We start from the raw sequence: 16887 nt of genomic DNA, 5'->3' as shown, positions 1-16887 counted from the left end.
AATCCACTGATCCAGTAGCCCCCAGACACTGCGCTCTCTGGAGCTGGGAGTGCATGGCCTAGTTGGAAGGGGTGGGGGTGAGGTTCCTAGTCAGAATGAGATTGCAGCCCAGCTCCCTCAGACTGGATAGCTCTTCTGGGCAGTGATGGGAAGGGAGTTCTCCATGAAAAGGGCTAAGGGGGTGTGATGGGTGCTGTGAAGATCACAATTTGAACTTTTAAAGAACAACTGCTCTCTCTTCCCAAATACGGTTTATTTATGACAGCCGCCGAAGGAAATCCCAAACGAAATGAGCTCAGCTGCCAGGGCTGTTCTCTGCTGGACGGCAAGTATGGGAAAGTTGGATCCACTCCCTGTGGTGGACACTTGTTTGTCCTTCTCTACTTCAGCCCAGATGATAGCGGTCAACATTGATCGCTCTGTATATTCTATAGCTAGAGCTTTGAATAATAATATTTTGCATTCCCATGGTACCTGTCTTCTCCAGGGAGCCCCAAAGCATTATGCACACGATTCATAGCAATTCTTTCCCACAACAACAAAATGTGGCCACCTCTGAAGTTGGAAGGAAGCCTCTGTTAAATACTACAAGGCAATGCTATGCAACCATTTAGGACTGGAAACGAAAAATATCGCAATCTAGATGGCATTTTAGGAAGGCAGAATATAATTATCCATGGACATGACATCACAGTCAGTGCCCCTCCCTCTGCAATTAGTGTCATGGGATCTTTTATGATCACAAATGCTCAGGGAGTCTGTTATAGCTCCATCCAGGGCGGGCAGGGAAGCTAAGATTAGTCACCGTCTCCCCCGCACTTCCCATTTCTCGGCTGACTGTGCAGTAGTAGCTGCACCAATGCACCTGCTAACATGCTCAATACAAGCCCTACCACTTTGCAGAGTCAGAGCAGGAGAGATCTAGGTCCAAATTGCACAGTGCATGAAAAGGTTCTCTCACCAATCCGCTCCGGCTGGGTCTGCCACCGACAGAGGAGGCCACGGAGCTGACAGAGCTGATGGACGAGCTACTGGGGCTGTGAGTTAAGGCTGACACTCCCATGGCCATCCGTTTGCTCTTCTTTGCTTTAGCAGGGCTGGTGGACGGGAACCCAATCCGGATCACCTTGTGAATGGGAGCGAAGAGGCCAAATTTGGGGGGGCACTGAAAATACCTGGAGCAGGAAAAAGAGAGAAGGTCAGAAAGGGTATTGTCCCCACTTATACCACCCCCACACTGGGAAACACCCAGACAGAGCTGGGAGTCCAACCAAGGATCCCAACGTCTGGGAAATGTTCTACAGCCTGTGTATACAGAAGGTCAGATTAGATGATCATAGTGCAGAGACTATGAACCGAGAATTACAGGGGATTTAACAGTCTCCTCGCCAACGCTGTGGCCTAATGTGGTTCCATGCTAGAACAGGTTAGAGTGTTCCCTGTTTCCGGTGTTTTGGGGGAGGCAGTTAAGGGCCCACTCTCTGGAAGGATAAGCCCAAAATGTAGGTTTGCTTAAATAAAATAAATGCTTTCACAGGAGCGAATATATCCCAAAGCAAAACATAAACCCCATTTGCAGCGACCTACATATTCTATAGAACATTTTTAATGTCAGTGAAAATAGGGTGGAGAGTTGTTGTGGTTTTGGTTTTCAACATTCGTCCTCGTGTGTTTGTAACCCTGACACAGCCTGAAGTTAAGCAGTAATGATTCTAGTTCAAACAGGAATTATTATGGGGACGGTCTCTGGCCTGTCTTATGAAGGAGGTGAGACTAGCCAATCATAGCGGGACCCTTCTGGCTTTGAAATCTATGAAAGTGACATTGACCAGTCGGATTTCACTGTGCACACTCAGTGAGTGAGAAAAAAACCCCCAAAACAACAAGCATCAAACCCCAGGAGGGGGCCAAATTCTCATTTCTACTGAGGCCACTTTATACCAACTTGACAGTGCAAAGGAGCTGGAAGGTGAAAGTAAATTAAAGTCACACCCCACACTAAAGCCCCTTTGCACTTCCAGAGCATGGAAAGGAGCTTTAGTGCAAATGAGAAGAGGCCTTTGAATTTTATCATCCTCCCTGAGCAATGTAGGGTTTTATTAGTCACACGGGTAAAGACGTTTTGGTTTTGCTAGTCTGTTTAACCAGACAATGTACCCTTAAAAAAAAAATAGAGGAAAGGAAAGATGAGTGACGTGGACTTGGTTAACGTGGGCCAATTTAAGTGACACCATCCACAGCTCTCTCTTCTGCCTGGCACATCACTCCAGTTCAGCACTGTTAGGTGATGACAGAGGTTTGCCATATGGGGAGGCAGAAGGAGGAGAAGATGAGAGAAGATATGACTTTTTTTTTTTTTAAGAACGAGATAGAGATGACTTTCCTCCAGTATATACCCAGGAGCAGAGAGACTTGTGCAGGATCCCAGATGTCTGTGTCAAAAAACCCCTCTTCCCACATTGTCCTCGGGGAAAGGCACTGGCTCTCCTTTCCCCTGCTCCACATGACTCACAGCTGCCTATTCAGAACTGAACCAAACCCAGAACAGAAAACTACTTGCTTTCAGTTCACTGCAAATGGGATCATATTGGGCTGGGCCTATAACATAATTTCCCGTGCCCCCTGCTTCGAACCCAACTCTGTCCACTGAGATGACCCCACAAAACAATCCAAAGCTTCCCGCACTCTTAGCTCTGTCTGCCAGGGCAGTGCCAGGATTCCACATGTATAACACAGTGAGAGCATGTGCATCCCTCCAGGTGCTCTATGGCTGGGTTCGAGTGAGGCAGCTTTGCAGAGGTACATCTGGTGGGAGGAAGCGAAGTGCCAACCTTTGGAGTCCCAGGATGGGCTTGACTGGTTGGAGTGTTTGCGGGCATTAAACCAGCCCCGGAGTGGAGGACGGCAGGATTGACAAGAAGGGCTATAGGGACTCTGTAAGGGGGACCTGAAGAGGGAGAACAGGAGGGAGGCTGCTGCTAAGGAACTCTAGCCAGAAGGGATGGCTCAGGAAGCAACCACCCTAGTACACTTCCCAATCAAAACACCAGGATTGAAAACACCATGCAGAATGAGCTGTGTCTATCTCATCACTGCCTCCCCAGGTGGGGTGACTGAAGGCAAGGAAGCCAGAGCAAGAAGATAAAGGAAACAAGAAGACAAGAAGATGATTTTCACGCAGATAAATGAAGAAGGAAAATACCAAAACAAGAGCCACAATGGAGACCAGGGGTTGGGCACGTTCAGGTGCGATCCCATTTCTGCAGTTACTTCAACTCTGGAAGCAGGACCATCGGCTGATCCTGCTGCTGGTGAGAGATTAAGGCACGTCTCACTTGGGGGCCCCATTCTGCACATGGGTGCCAGAAACCCACATTGCTCAAGCCATGGTTAAGCTGTCACTGGCCTGCTGCAGTTCAGCAATTGAAACCAGACAGCCTCTGCGTGTCACATCCTCTGGTGTCAGCGTAGTAGCCGAGGGAGACGATACAGTCTGGTTTGGGAGACGTCTCCTAATGCTGAAAATGAACCACTGGCAGGAAACGGTGGAGTAAAACCTATCCCACCTGTACATAAAATAGTGACTAATTAATAATGATTAACAATTAATACACAAGACCAATATGGATACTAATATTAACCAAGTATTAGCTTTACTGGCACACATTGTCGGCTTTCTCCAGATGTGAGCAGCCGTTCCAAAATCGCCTTCCGTTTGTGCACTGGCTTGTAAACGTTGGCAGAAGCACGTGTGTCTGTCACAGCCTGATTCCATGCATATGGGAGGCTGCAGAACAGCCTGGTCTCCATCCAGAGGAGAAAATGATTCATTTGCAAGCATCTGTTCAAGCCCAATCTTTGAAAAACAACTTAAAAACCAACCCACCACTCGTCCCTTCTGCCGGCTGCCATGCAGGCCTTGGGCCTTGGAGAAGATCACTGCTTGGGGCTGACCTCGTTGCAGATTGGAGAACCAAGGAGGAAAAGCAACGTGGCTTTTGCAAACTAGCCAAAGCCCTGCTCAGCGTCACGCTGTTACAATAAGCCTTGCATAGGAGGGCTGGTAACAGAGTACACAGCCCACCGTCACTAGTCTGCCAGCTTGGTTTTGGTCCAGACTGGTAGTGACTGCAAGTCACTATTGAAGGATGTCTGACTTGTAAGGGGTTGTAGCTGGAACACCGTCTTTCTCCACCGTCATTAGTAAAAATAATACCCAGCTCTTACATAATACTTTCCCCCAGTAGATATCAGAGAACTTCCCAAGGAGGTAGTAACATAATCCTCCTTTTATAGATGGGGAAACAGAGGCACAGAAAGATGAAGTGACTTGAACCTAGGGCCTTCGGCATCCAAAGTAGACACCTCTGCCAGTTGAGCCTGAGTAACTCCCTTCACTGGCAGCAGTAGTAGGCTCTTAGTCCTCATTAATGAAAGAGAGAGCACCAGGAAAAAGGGGGGAAAATGGAGACTATGAAAATTGCTAATTGAAATAAGAGTGTGAGTAAAGGTAACTGAGGGTCACAGAACAGCGAGGGTGGAAAAGAGAAGCAGGTAAAGACAAATACAAAACGCTGGTGAATTAATGGACTGTCAGTTTGTTTCCCGGGCGGGAAAATAATGGGCCAGATTCTTCTCTCAGATATACCAGTACAAATCGCAAGCAGTTCCCATCAGGTCAATGGGGTTACACCAGTGCAAAGACTGGTGCAAGACAGAAGAGAGGCATGCACAGCATAGCAATACTCGGCCCTTCCATGGTGCTGCACGCTCCATGCTGGGCCCTCGTGCGGCAGCTTCCGTCTGGGAATTGCTTTGTGAATACTGGGTACGTGCCCAGCAGCCCTGCGCAGCTACAAGGACGGGGTTGTCAGTGCGGGCATTCGTCCCCAGTGCAGGGCAGCGGGTGGGACGGACACTGCCCTTCGCCAGGGGATGACAACTTTAAACTCTGTGCTCCCCCGGGTGCACCGGCCCTGCCCTTCCCCCTGGCTAGCCAGGGCCACCCCGTCACCCACCTGGGACAGCCCTGGAGTTTCATCCCTGACCCTGCAGCACTTGGAGCTGTGCCAGAATTACCCCATTCAGAATGTTTCACAGCTGCCCCCACTGTTTGTGTCTCAGGGGAGGCAGCCAGAGCCGAAAGCTAGGCTCCAAGCACCCTCTGCGCACACCTACAGCACCCCCAGGCTCTTCCCATCTCCCCAGAGTGCCACTCGCTCAGGTTTTGCTCTTCCAGCAGTGGCAGATTTCACAGGAGGGCAGCCCCACCCCTTCATCTCCACCCCCTGCCAGTCTACTGTCTCCAGCTCCCCAGGGACAATGGCCTTCTTCGGAGACCGCTCGTGACGTGCACAGACCCAGAGCGAGCCCAGAACAGGGTGACCAGACAGCAAGTGTGAAAAATCGGGATGGGGTGAGGGGTGGGGGGGTAATAGGAGCCTATATAAGAAAAAGACCCAAAAATCGGGACTGTCCCTATAAAATCGGGACATCTGGTCACCCTAGCCCAGAAACCACCAGAAAACAGCATGGTGCTGTCACATGTATGAGCAGCGTCAGCCGTGCTAACATGTCACCCAAAGACCAACAGAAATTCAGCCAGCAATGGCCTGAAAAACAAACCAAGATGAAAGTCTCTGTCACTAGATGGCAACAGTTAGCAAAGCCAAAGCGTGCGTTCTTCCGCCCCTTGCTTGCGCCCCAGGACTTTGGGATTTTGCTGGGAAAAGCACGGTGCATTAAAAACGACGCCACGCCAGGGCAGCGTTGGGGACAGGGAGCGTGGCAGGTGCCGAGTGCCGGTGCAAGGGATCCTTTGTGGTGCAGCAGCAAAACGAAAGGTGGGTGTTTTAGCAAGACGGCTTTCCTCCAAAGGCTTCACTGAGCAGCTCACAGCTTCCGGCGGCTTGAACAGCTCAACCATCGAGGACTGTGACATACAGAAAAGCAGAAGGTTGGCTTGGGCTGCAAGGGTCAGTTGAGATAACACTGCCAAGCCTGCAGTCAGAACACGGGAGGGAGGGAGGGAGACCCACTCCAATGGGTGCCGGTTGAACTGTTAGCTGGAGGTTTGCTGCTGATGTGCCCATGCTGTATGGGGGAGCTACACTGTACTGCTTACGAGCTCTGTGGTTCGTGAGAGACCCATGAGACCTGCCCTTATATTATGGCACAGTACAGATTTCCCCCTCCCTCCCTCCTCCTGTTTAAACTGAAATCTCCACCCATCAGCCCCCTAATTCACTCCTGTTAGCTGTTCCCCACTGTGGGACTGGACTGCCCCCACACCTGACAGCGTGGCACAGGGTTTGGGGCAAGCGACGGAGGAGAAAGTCTTGCAGCCAGGAGACCTCGGTGACTGGCTTTGCCGGGGGCCTCCTCGTTACCTGAACCACCCCTGATCCCAGCATGATGGGCTTAAAGCAGAAAGGTGAGTTCCTGCTCATAGCAAGGCTAACCTGACAACGAGCAGGAAGCTGGACGCAGAACCAAGTTTCTCTTATAAAGAGGTGGGAAGTGGTGGCAGAGGTAGCAGAATCCCGGAACCATAGGCTCAATACACCCTCCCTTACCTTCTACGTCCACACAGAAAACAAGTTACTTTGGGGTGTTCTGAAGACAAAACCTGCAGCTACTTTATCACTGAGTGATGGAGAGCAGGAACCTGGCTGGATTCATTCCATAGCTCATCCTACAGCATCCTCCCTTCCTTTCTCTCCTTCGCCTCGGGACGTGACTGGACCTCAGGGACTCTCCGCTTCCAGTCATTTGCTGATTTATTGTGATGCCTTCATGCTGGCATGGGACAATACATAGTCATTCCTATTTCAAAGAAAGATTTGTGGCCACCAGGCACCCAGGCTGGCAGAAATGAATGAGTGCTGCAGAAACTGGGACCCACTGAGTAATTGGCAGTTCCATGCTATTTTTTAAGTTACACTCTAGCCTCTGCCATAGCTGGGTTTCCCGAGGAAGCCCTGAGGTAGCAATAACGTTTCATGGTACTGTTGCTATCCCACATACCTTATTTACTAACCAGAGTCAGACTGCCTTTGGTCACTTATTTATAGCTGTAAATAGAGAGATCAGTACTGTGCTAAGATTTCTAGGACTCTGCGCAACACCTGAAAAATTAGAGTGAACACCAGGGATCAATGAACCATTTCAGATACTGTGAGAACCCACCCAAACATTGATCCAAGCCCTGACCTTTATCGGGTTTAAAAGGATTGAGAACGTTTCCTACCACTATTCCCATTAATGGACCTTCCGAAGCATCTTCTGGAGAGTCTGTTCTGACTGTATTTCCACACGAGTCAAGCATGAGCTCCAGAACTCAGAACCAAACTTCCCTGAAGTTCAGGGTAACTCACGATCTGAGGTTGGAGGTCACAGTTTGCAGCAAGAAGTCACATCAGCTCTCCTGCCCAGTTTTGCAGACCCAGAAGTTGGAGATAGTTTGGAAGAGCACACTGCCTTTCTGATGTTTACCAAATGCCAAACTGATCTTTTCGACTTTCACGGCTTTGCCCTTCACCAGCAGACAGATGCCCGCTAAAAGCTACACTGCTGTAGAAGGCACTGAATGGATTCAGGGGTTGTAAGTTCAGTCTGCAAACAGATGTCATGCTTAAGAATCACGACAAGCCTGGAGCAATAACTTAATTAACTGTTCATTCACGGCTCATTAAAAGCCTCGCCTCCAGAAAGAAGAGATGCCCAGCATGTTGAGACGATCTTCCGTCCTTACTATGTAGTAAGCGGAAAGGGTGACTTATACATAGACTAGGGAAAGTGAAGGATTTGTGAAGGAAATGTCTGTTGGTGAGTGGTCTTAATAAAGTCACGGAATCACAGAAACCAGACGTGGGGAAAACCCCAACAACGAATCTCTTCTTTAAAATAAACAAACTAACTTTTCTCTCAAAACTTTTACAAAGTTTAAAAATACTCCAGTGATGGGACTTCCACCACTTCCCTGGGGAAACTACTTCCCAGTCTAAAGACCTCGCCATCAGAATATCCCCTCAACCCCAATATACAGTCTAGATGTCCCCTGCTTACATTCATAGCATAAGTTCTAGCTCTGCCTCCTTTGACCACCCTAAGCAGCTGGCTTCTGGACTCCACATTATATTGGTAGGTGTCAGGCATCCTTTCAGACCCTAAGTTGGGGCACAGCGCGCGTATACAGTACCTTGTACCAGCGACTGCCCCGTCATTCTTCCCTAGAGGTTCATCAAGTTCCACTCCACACCATTCTCCTTTGGCAAAATCTGTCTCGCCCACATAGCGCACAACTCCCGTTTTCGTCCCGCCAACCTGTTGGTTATCAAAACGCTGGAGGTTAGAAGCGGAAGCACCAGTACTAGACACAAAGGGTGGGGAGACTGGGAGGATAAGGAATGGGATGCACAAGAAAAAAGGTTTGCAATATAGCCCTGCCGTGTCACAGTTAGAACACACGGATCCAGTTCAGACACTCTCCATTCCAGGCATCCTCCAGCAATGAAGGAGTTCTTCCGAGAATTGAGGACAGACAAAGATTTTCCTCACTCCCCGTCACCTGGGAAGAAGATGCTAAGGCAGAGGTAAGCAAATCTCATGTTTCAGCAGGTCAGCTCATTGCAGTAGACTTCATGAAAGGGCTTTCTGCCCTCATACACAACGAGCTGCCTGGATCACAGGTGGTTGATTTTGGTTTTCAGCCTCCCTCTGAAATGACAGATACTGAGCAAAACAGAGGCAGAATGCCAGGCATGACGGACGATTGGTCCAGTCCATCACAGCACATATTTTATTCTTAGGCCTTGCCCAAACCTTTTAAGTGTACCAGGATCACTGTACCATCAAACCCTCATAGTAGAGGTGCAGTTTATACTGGCATAAAAAGTCCTCCTGCCAGTATAGCTTCTACGAGTTCCCTGAATGAAAACTATCCCAGAAAAAGGACCTTTTTGCCAGTATAACCATCTACACTAGGGCTTTTGGGTATTTCAGCAAAATAAATAAAATAAATCAGACCCCTAACTGACACAGCTATGCCTGCAAAGCTTTAGATCAGGCCTTAGAAAGAAACCAAATCCAGAAGAAAAAAGGATGCACAATTACCCACTTGCATAGTCCGTGCCACGTATGAAACAGTGTGAAGTTCTCCATGTTTTGCATACTACTAATAAAAACGTGTGTTTGATTGAACAGCAAGAGTACACCAGCTGCTATCTTTCTTAACGTTAGAAGCTACAACAGGTTTGCTGAGTTATCTCCGTTCTGAGGAGAATAGCTGATATGGACATATAAACCTGATAAAGTATTATATTGCAAATAGGTTTCCTCATGAGTAAAGCTTTAAAGTAGCTTTCCGAAGGTAATAATGAAATAATAATAATACCACTTACGGTAGCTCTTAGATAGCGTTTTTCATCAGGGAAGCTGTTTGACCAATAGCTCAGTTCCAAAATAAAAAGGTTACTGCAGTTGCCTTGTTTCCAAGAATAATAAGAAATGGGACACAATGAAACTAATAAGTTAGATTTTTTTAAATTTTGCTGACAAATGAACATCAAGTGACTGGTTTTGTTGCTGGGGTTTTTCCAACTAGTTATTTTTATACTGAACTTTCTGTAAACTGGTGACACAAAGTTATCTTCAGCCCTTTCCCCCTGTAGGACAATGCCAGCTTCCTCAAACGTGATCTCATTTATGCAGATTTTTTGAGGGGGAGAAGGAAGGTTACAGACTTATGGGCTCTGTGATAGGCAAAACAGTGAATATTTTTTTGAATTGCTGATTTAAGCAGGATTTTTCCACAGCGACACTAATTAAGGATGAATTAATTTGAATCTGATTGGATGAGGCTGCAAGGCTCCAAGATAGGTCTCATCTCTGATTTGTCCAAAGATCCTGGAAGGCAGCGCATCAAGACTGAGAAAGTCAAGATTGCAAACTAAAAAAAATCAAGGGGAAGGCCAAGAATCCTCGCCGTTTGGATCCACAAGCCACCTGAGGGAAGACTGACCTTCCAGAATCTCCAAGACTGATCACCTTGGAGAGACAAAGTCACATCATCAACAAATAGGCCACTCTGGCCTCTGATCAGTCTGTCTCTGTACCCGAAGCAGGCCCACTAACACATAGCGCGGCGTCAGTGGACCATCATCATCTGGCTACTTGACTGCAGTTTCAGCCCCAACACTATGAAAGCAGATGACTGCAAGTGCTGAAAAGTTTGCAACACCCCTATTATCTCAAATGTTCTATTTTTATTCACTGGACAACATCCCACCCTTTTTATTTTTAGGGGTGGAAGTGTGGCCGGGTCCATGTTCCCCAGGTTTAAACAGACCCAAGCATTGTCTCATAAAATTATTCAGCGTGCATTCTACGTTTAAACGTCTTGAGAAGCTTGAGATTGCATGCTGTGATTTCTAGTAAAGAAGAGTTGTCAAACTTCTTAACAAGAGTGTTCTGTTAAAGTCTGTATTAGAGCTCTGCAGGGACAGGGGAGGAAAGGGTTAGCCACCACACAAGAACTGAAATCTAACAAGGAAGCTTTAGAATTGGCTCTGAGTTTGTGGTCCAGACTATAGTAATTCAGTTTCAGTATTAAATGTATTTAACCATTCAAGCTATATATTTGATTGACATTAGTAGAATTCTTTAGTTAGTATTTATAATCAAGTGGACATCCACCTTCATCTTAGAATTTATAAGGATTGATTATTTAGGGTATTAATTTAAAGATTTAGTTCTAATCCAGGGGTTGGCAACCTTTCAGAAGCAGTGTGCCGAGTCTTCATTCATTCATGCTAATTTAAGGTTTTGCGTGCCAGTAATACATTTTAACGTTCTTAGAAGATCTCTTTTTATAAGTCTATAATATATAACTAAACTATTGTTGTATGTAAAGTAAATAAGGTTTTTAAAATGTTTAAGAAGCTTTATTTAAAATTAAATAAAAAGCAGAGCCCCCCGGACCGGTGACCAGGACCCAGGCACCGTGAGTGCCACTGAAAATGAGCTTGCGTGCCGCCTTCAGCACCCATGCCATAGGTTGCCTACCCCTGTTCGAATCCAATGTCAAGACTAATTTGATCTTGAGTTAATAGCTGTATTCATAACTGGAGTTTAATATTAATACTAGCTTAACTTTAGGTTACATGTTTCTTTGCTTTTATTTTGGTTGATGGGTTTTAATTAAGTTTATAAAGATACACGGAGTCACATTTCTTTCTACAAGCTATGTGGGTCCAGAACCTTTGAGGGCCTGGGGTGGATACCAGCTGGTCAACTTAACGGCAAAGATTAGTCCTTTCTCACAGTGCTATACTAAAGTCTTCTTCCTCCTAGAAAGTCACACTGCTTTAAAGTGGTTAAAGCAGAACAACCCCTAGTGTGGACACCGTTGTATTGGTGTAAAGGTGATTTATACCAGCACAGCTATTCCTATTTGGGAAGGGGAATAACTCTGTTGGTATAAGACATCTTATACCGGTAAAACTGTATCCACATAAGGACATTTACTGGTATAACTATTTCTATTAAAAAAAAGTCAACTCCACTAACCAGAAGAGTAATAACTGGTAACATTTTTGTCTACACTTAACAGTGACAACAATACGGCGTTTTCCCCTAAAGCAAGTTCCAATTCTTCTCTTAGCTACCCTGATATATTCCATACAACATGTCACCATCATTCAGGATTATCTTATCCCCTAAGCAAGGGTAGACACAACTGTCCCATAGGGTTGCCACTTTTGGTTGGACCTAGTCGTGAAGGTTTCATCACATGACAATCTTTAATTAAAGATTAATCTTTAATTCCTGGAGACTCCAGGACAATCCTGGAGGGCTGGCAATCCTACTGTCCTGTGACAAGCAGCACTCCCCCACCCCAAAGGGACTGGGGAACACATTTATAAGTCAATAATGAGTAGTCAAGACTGTCATATTTGTATGATAGCACTAGAACCAATTGTTGAACGTCCCATCCCCTGGCAGGCATACAGGAATGTGTGTGTGGTGAACCCAGAAAATTCATCTGACTCAGACATGCAGACTTATTCAACCTTGATAATCTGCTAATGCTGCTAAAATAAGTATTTAAAAAAAAAAGCCAACTGGCAGGTTGCATCAGCCCATGAATGTAGGCATTCATTTCCATCAAGCACTCAAATGAGCTCACAGCTTTATCACCTTGGAATGAGAGTAGTAGCACTGCCCAGGAAAACCAAAGGCAGCAGCAATTGTATGGAGGCAGCCGGAGAGATCCAGTGGACAGGGCATGAGAGATGTATACAAGATTCCTGAGTTCTTTACCCAAGTCTGCTACTGGCTTGTCCTGTATCCATGAGCAAGTCACTTCAGCTCATGGTGTCTCAGTTTCTGCTTCAGTACACGTCTGCTTTTATAAAGTACTCCACAACCTAGAGATGGGAAAAAGCAAAGTCTGACCTGGCTTTAGCATCGCCACTACCAGCAGACTAACGTCTGGAGGACAGCAACGGGCTGGAGGACAGCAACGGGCTGTTGGTGTTGCCAAGGTCACTAAGGGCATGAAACCTAAGGAAACCACATTTGTGATTTTCCTCCTTATGAAACCAGAAGCTGGAGAATGCACTCCCGAGCTGCAGTTCCTGCCTCCAAAGCATGTTTTTATTCACCTCTAACACCTGTGCATTGCTGCACCATGGGACTTGGGCAGTACACGCAACGCCATAGATTAGTGAAATGTGCTGGACTAATCACTCTGCAGAGTAAATCTATTTAGCTTCCCCTCCATATCAGCATGTCTGTTCTGAAAGGAGCGCATAGTTCATTCCTCAGGTGCTAAATTAGTGTCACTTGTAATTGGAAACATTACATACACACAGAGCCATGAATGGGAAGGACTACCTGAGCTGGATGGGATTCGAACCGGCAACCTAGAGAAAGGATGTGTAGCAGCATTGCCAATCTGGAGAGATGCCAAGTATTCCCTGCTAGCTTAAGTCACAGTTACTCTAAGAAGCAAAGACAAAGCAAACACTACCACCCACCCCAACTCAAGAACTGTGCCCATAGAGTCTGCTGCAAATTTAAAAACAACCACCACCACCATTAATTAGGGCCTTTTTAGAAAATGAAAAATTTCCCACAAAAAAAGAAAACCAACCAACCCACCCCACTTGGTCATGTTTCAAAATCTCAATTTAAAATTTTCATTAATAATTATCATCAAAAATATCACCAAAAAGAAAATGGGTTTTTAGTAAATGAGAAATTTGGATTATTGTTTCAATAGAAATCACTAGTAATTATTATTTTTTGCAAAAAAGAGGGAGGGAGGGGGTCAGATTTGAACCCTGCAAAATGGAAACAGCTATGATTTTTAATTTTTTTTAGACCAGTTCTAGTTCTCCAGGCCTTTCAGCTTCAGGAAAAACATCCAGGACAAACCGTTTCGCCCATCACAACCCATCCCACTCCGACCCAAGAAAGGGGCATCGTCAGGATGAACCAAAACTGCCTCTGATCCAAACACCTGTAAACTGTGGGGAAGTTTGAGTCCAGACTCACCCTCTAGATCTGCTTAAAAGTCATTCACTGAACAGTATCTTCCCAATCCTGCCTTTTCCCCAATCTTGACGCTCTCTAAGCACTTCAGGAGAAAGCATTTAGCTTAAACCCTATGACAAAGTGAAGCCAGAGGAGCAGATCAATCTTGCATCTCATTCCGAGAGATGGCAGAGCAAAGGAAGATGTGTGAAGCCAAAGACACCTACTGTGTCACTTTCAATAAGGAAGGCATAAAACATATAATGTAAAGGACAAAAATGGAGTCAAACCACTATCCCAAGGCTGAAAAGTCAATGATCTTTATCCTTCCAGACACCATCCTCATTAGTGTTTCTAACGTATTGTTTAAACAACTTTGGCTGATTAGGACTAGACAGTGTTTCAGCCTGGCAGCTACAGAAGTATGAGTCATGCCTGTTTCCAGCCTCCTCTCTCTAGTCTTCATTTGTTCTTTTCTGATTTTCCCTCTTCACCATTTCTCTCCTTGCATCTGCTCCATTCGCCCTATGCCTACAGGCCCTGCTCTCAGCACCCCTCTCTAAACCGACAGACAGTGCCATCACTGATGGAAGCCAACGAAAGGAGACTGCGCTGCCTGATTAAAACATTTTAATCTACTCTACCAATCCTGAGCATGCTCCAAGGCTGCAGAGTACTGCTGTCATTTGGAAGGCAGAAGTCGGAATGATTACCATTGTACATGAAGTACATGACTACCACTGTAACATGCTGACTGTGTGACACCTCTTCCATTAGTGGCTCATCCACACAGAGGATAAGGACTCTACTACTATTAACAGCCAGCAGAGTTACTTCTGTAGCTCAAGTGGTAGAAGCCTGAACTTTGGTACTGAAAATCCCAGCCTCCAGCAGTGCTAAGCATTCATGGTGGGGAACTGTGTCACACAAGCATTAAATTACAGAGGGCATTTTTTTGGCCAGTGCCTGGGGAGTTTTGTTCCAGCTGCTACAGAATCCCTGGGAAAGAGAGAAAACATGATCTTCAAAAACAGGGAGACAGACACACAAAGGAAAACGAGAGCCCGACTGTCTATGTCCCAGTTTGGCACAAGGTACCGGTAATTAGTCACTCACTGCAGAGTAGCTGGCAGCATGGTTTTAAGGTGCAATATAGGTCTCTTCTTATGTGGTGATGTAGGTGCCATGAACAGTTTGTTTAAAAAATAAATAAATAAAGTTATTTGTATCAAGTCAAGTGGCATCCAAAAGACAGCTCACCATCCAAACCAATAGGGAAGTGAAGGTCAAAGGAATGGACAGGACCAGAAATACAGGACAGAGAAAATGGATTGTCCCCAATGAAGCTGTAAAGCTTTTTACCAAAACCTCAGTCGGGAGTCTCCACCCATTACCCAGCGCAGCTGGATTTGCAGAGATACAAGTTCCATTAATGCTGCCAATGCAAGACACATTTGCACACATCTCTCCAGCAACAAGGAGAAAATAATCTTTTCAGGATCCAATGCAAGAAGAAACCCTAGAATTACTACTTCTCCTTAGGACGCTGCCTCTGTTATAAAGGCTGTCCATGTTAATAACACCGTCCTATCTGCTGAGGGTCACTCGCAACTCCTCTTTAATTATCTGTATTGCAAGCAGAACACTAGTATTTGCCAGCATGCCAGCTAAATGAATGCTTATGAGGGCATGCATGCACACAGAGAAGGCCTCCAAAGGGCTGATTTGAAATGAGGACAGGAGGGTTGGTTTGGGATTGTTATTTCCTCTTATTTCTGTGTGAAAACAGCAAGAAAGCCCCATTTGAGACCACAGAAGGACCACTAAACCAGGAGTTCTCAACTTTTTTCTTTCTGAGGCCACCTCACATGCTATAAAAACTCCATGGCCCACCTGTGCCACCACAACTGTTTTTCTGCATATCCAATAGATTAAAAGCCAGGGCCGGCATTAGGGCGTAGCAAGCAGGGCACATGCCCAGGGTCCCATGCCACAGGAAGCTCTGCGAAGCTAAGTTGCCCAGGATTCGGCTTCAGCCCCAGGCGGCAGGGCTCAGACTTCAGCTTTCTGTCCTGGGCCCTGATGAGTCTAACGCCTGCCCTCCTCTCTGCTTTATTTTGGCAGACCCCTGAAACCTGCTCAAAGCCCCCCAGGGGGCCCTGGACTCCTGGTTGAGAACCACTGCACTAGACTAACAGGCCTAAGGGGTTGGGGTTTTCCTGTCTCTTCTGTCTGGGATTCTGTCAATAGCCATGACCCCGTAACTCTCCATCATACAACATTCAGCATCCAAAGAAGCTGCCTATCCTTGTCTGTTAGGCAGGGACCTCCATAACCCTGCCAAGGCTAGGAGATGCTTTGGTTTTGGGCCATGCAACATATAGGCTTCAGTCCACTAGTTCTGTAGCAACTTTGGTCTCTAGTGTAGACAAGGCCCATCAATTGTCAGTGTCTCTACTCTAGAGACCAATCAATTGTAAGTGTCTCTCACTCAGTGGAACATGCCTATTGTTCACACATAAATCGGCCACAGCTGATCATCTGCCAGACAACAACCGGTGGAGTTAATCTGATAATTTATAGGGTTAAGCCCTGAGTCCAACTCCTTATCATTCAGACACTTGTACGCCATCGTAGGCGCAACAGACTGGCACAACTAGAGTGCACTCAACTCTGGCAGCTATGCAACTTTGACAGGGATCAGAGCTGACAGTCCCCTCAGCTGACCAACCTCACTAGTTCGCCAGCTGAGAGCCCCCTCTACCATCTTTCATGGTAATGTGGGGCAGAGGCGAGGCCAGAAAGAGGGGAACCACTTGTGGGGCATTTGGGGTGGAGGGAAGGAAGTTTCCATAGGGAGCAAGGAGACAATCTCCACTAAGAAACTCAAGACGATGACAGCTGGTCAAGGTGACAGCCAGTCCACTTGAATCAGTGCAGGCCACCCTGGTAGGGTCACAAGGCCAAACCTTATATTGATTCAGGTTGGCTGGTGTGGATACGCTCAACTTGACAGCTCTGGGGTAGACAAGGACGTCCATGTAGAAGATTGTTTCTAGGGGTATGTCTACACTGCAGCTGGAAGTGCACTGCGCAGACAACACACGAGCGCTGCTCAGGCTAGCATGCTAAACAGGCTGGCCACCCGAGTACAAGCCCACCTGACCCCCTGGCCATAACATCCACACTGCTTTTTTTAGCATGCTAGCTTGAGTGAAGCTAGTGCCTGGCTGTCAACCCGGGCTGCGAGGCTCACTGCCAGCTGCCGTGTAGACGTACCCTAAAAGGACTTTCAGAATTGTCACCTTGTCTACACTAGGCTAGCAAGCTGTTTTCCTTTAAACCCCG

The 16887-nt window shown here is 46.6% G+C and overlaps 1 protein-coding gene across 4 annotated transcripts in view; it reads right to left on the bottom strand.

Moving 5' to 3' along the window:
* CLIP2 (CAP-Gly domain containing linker protein 2) overlaps positions 1-16887 on the bottom strand; it is a 124244-nt gene that overhangs the window by 41008 nt on the left and 66349 nt on the right. For all 4 annotated transcript variants that reach the window (XM_044993825.1, XM_044993826.1, XR_006574377.1 and 1 more), the window contains 2 exons: positions 8201-8325; positions 962-1175 (listed from right to left, as the gene is read on the bottom strand). In XM_044993825.1, the coding sequence (XP_044849760.1) occupies positions 962-1175; positions 8201-8325 (339 nt within the window). The remainder of the gene's footprint in view (positions 1-961; positions 1176-8200; positions 8326-16887) is intronic.

Source organism: Mauremys mutica, chromosome 19 (genome assembly GCF_020497125.1).
Source record: "Mauremys mutica isolate MM-2020 ecotype Southern chromosome 19, ASM2049712v1, whole genome shotgun sequence".
Lineage (NCBI taxonomy): Eukaryota > Metazoa > Chordata > Testudines > Geoemydidae > Mauremys > Mauremys mutica.
This window is presented reverse-complemented; position numbering and strand designations above follow the sequence as displayed.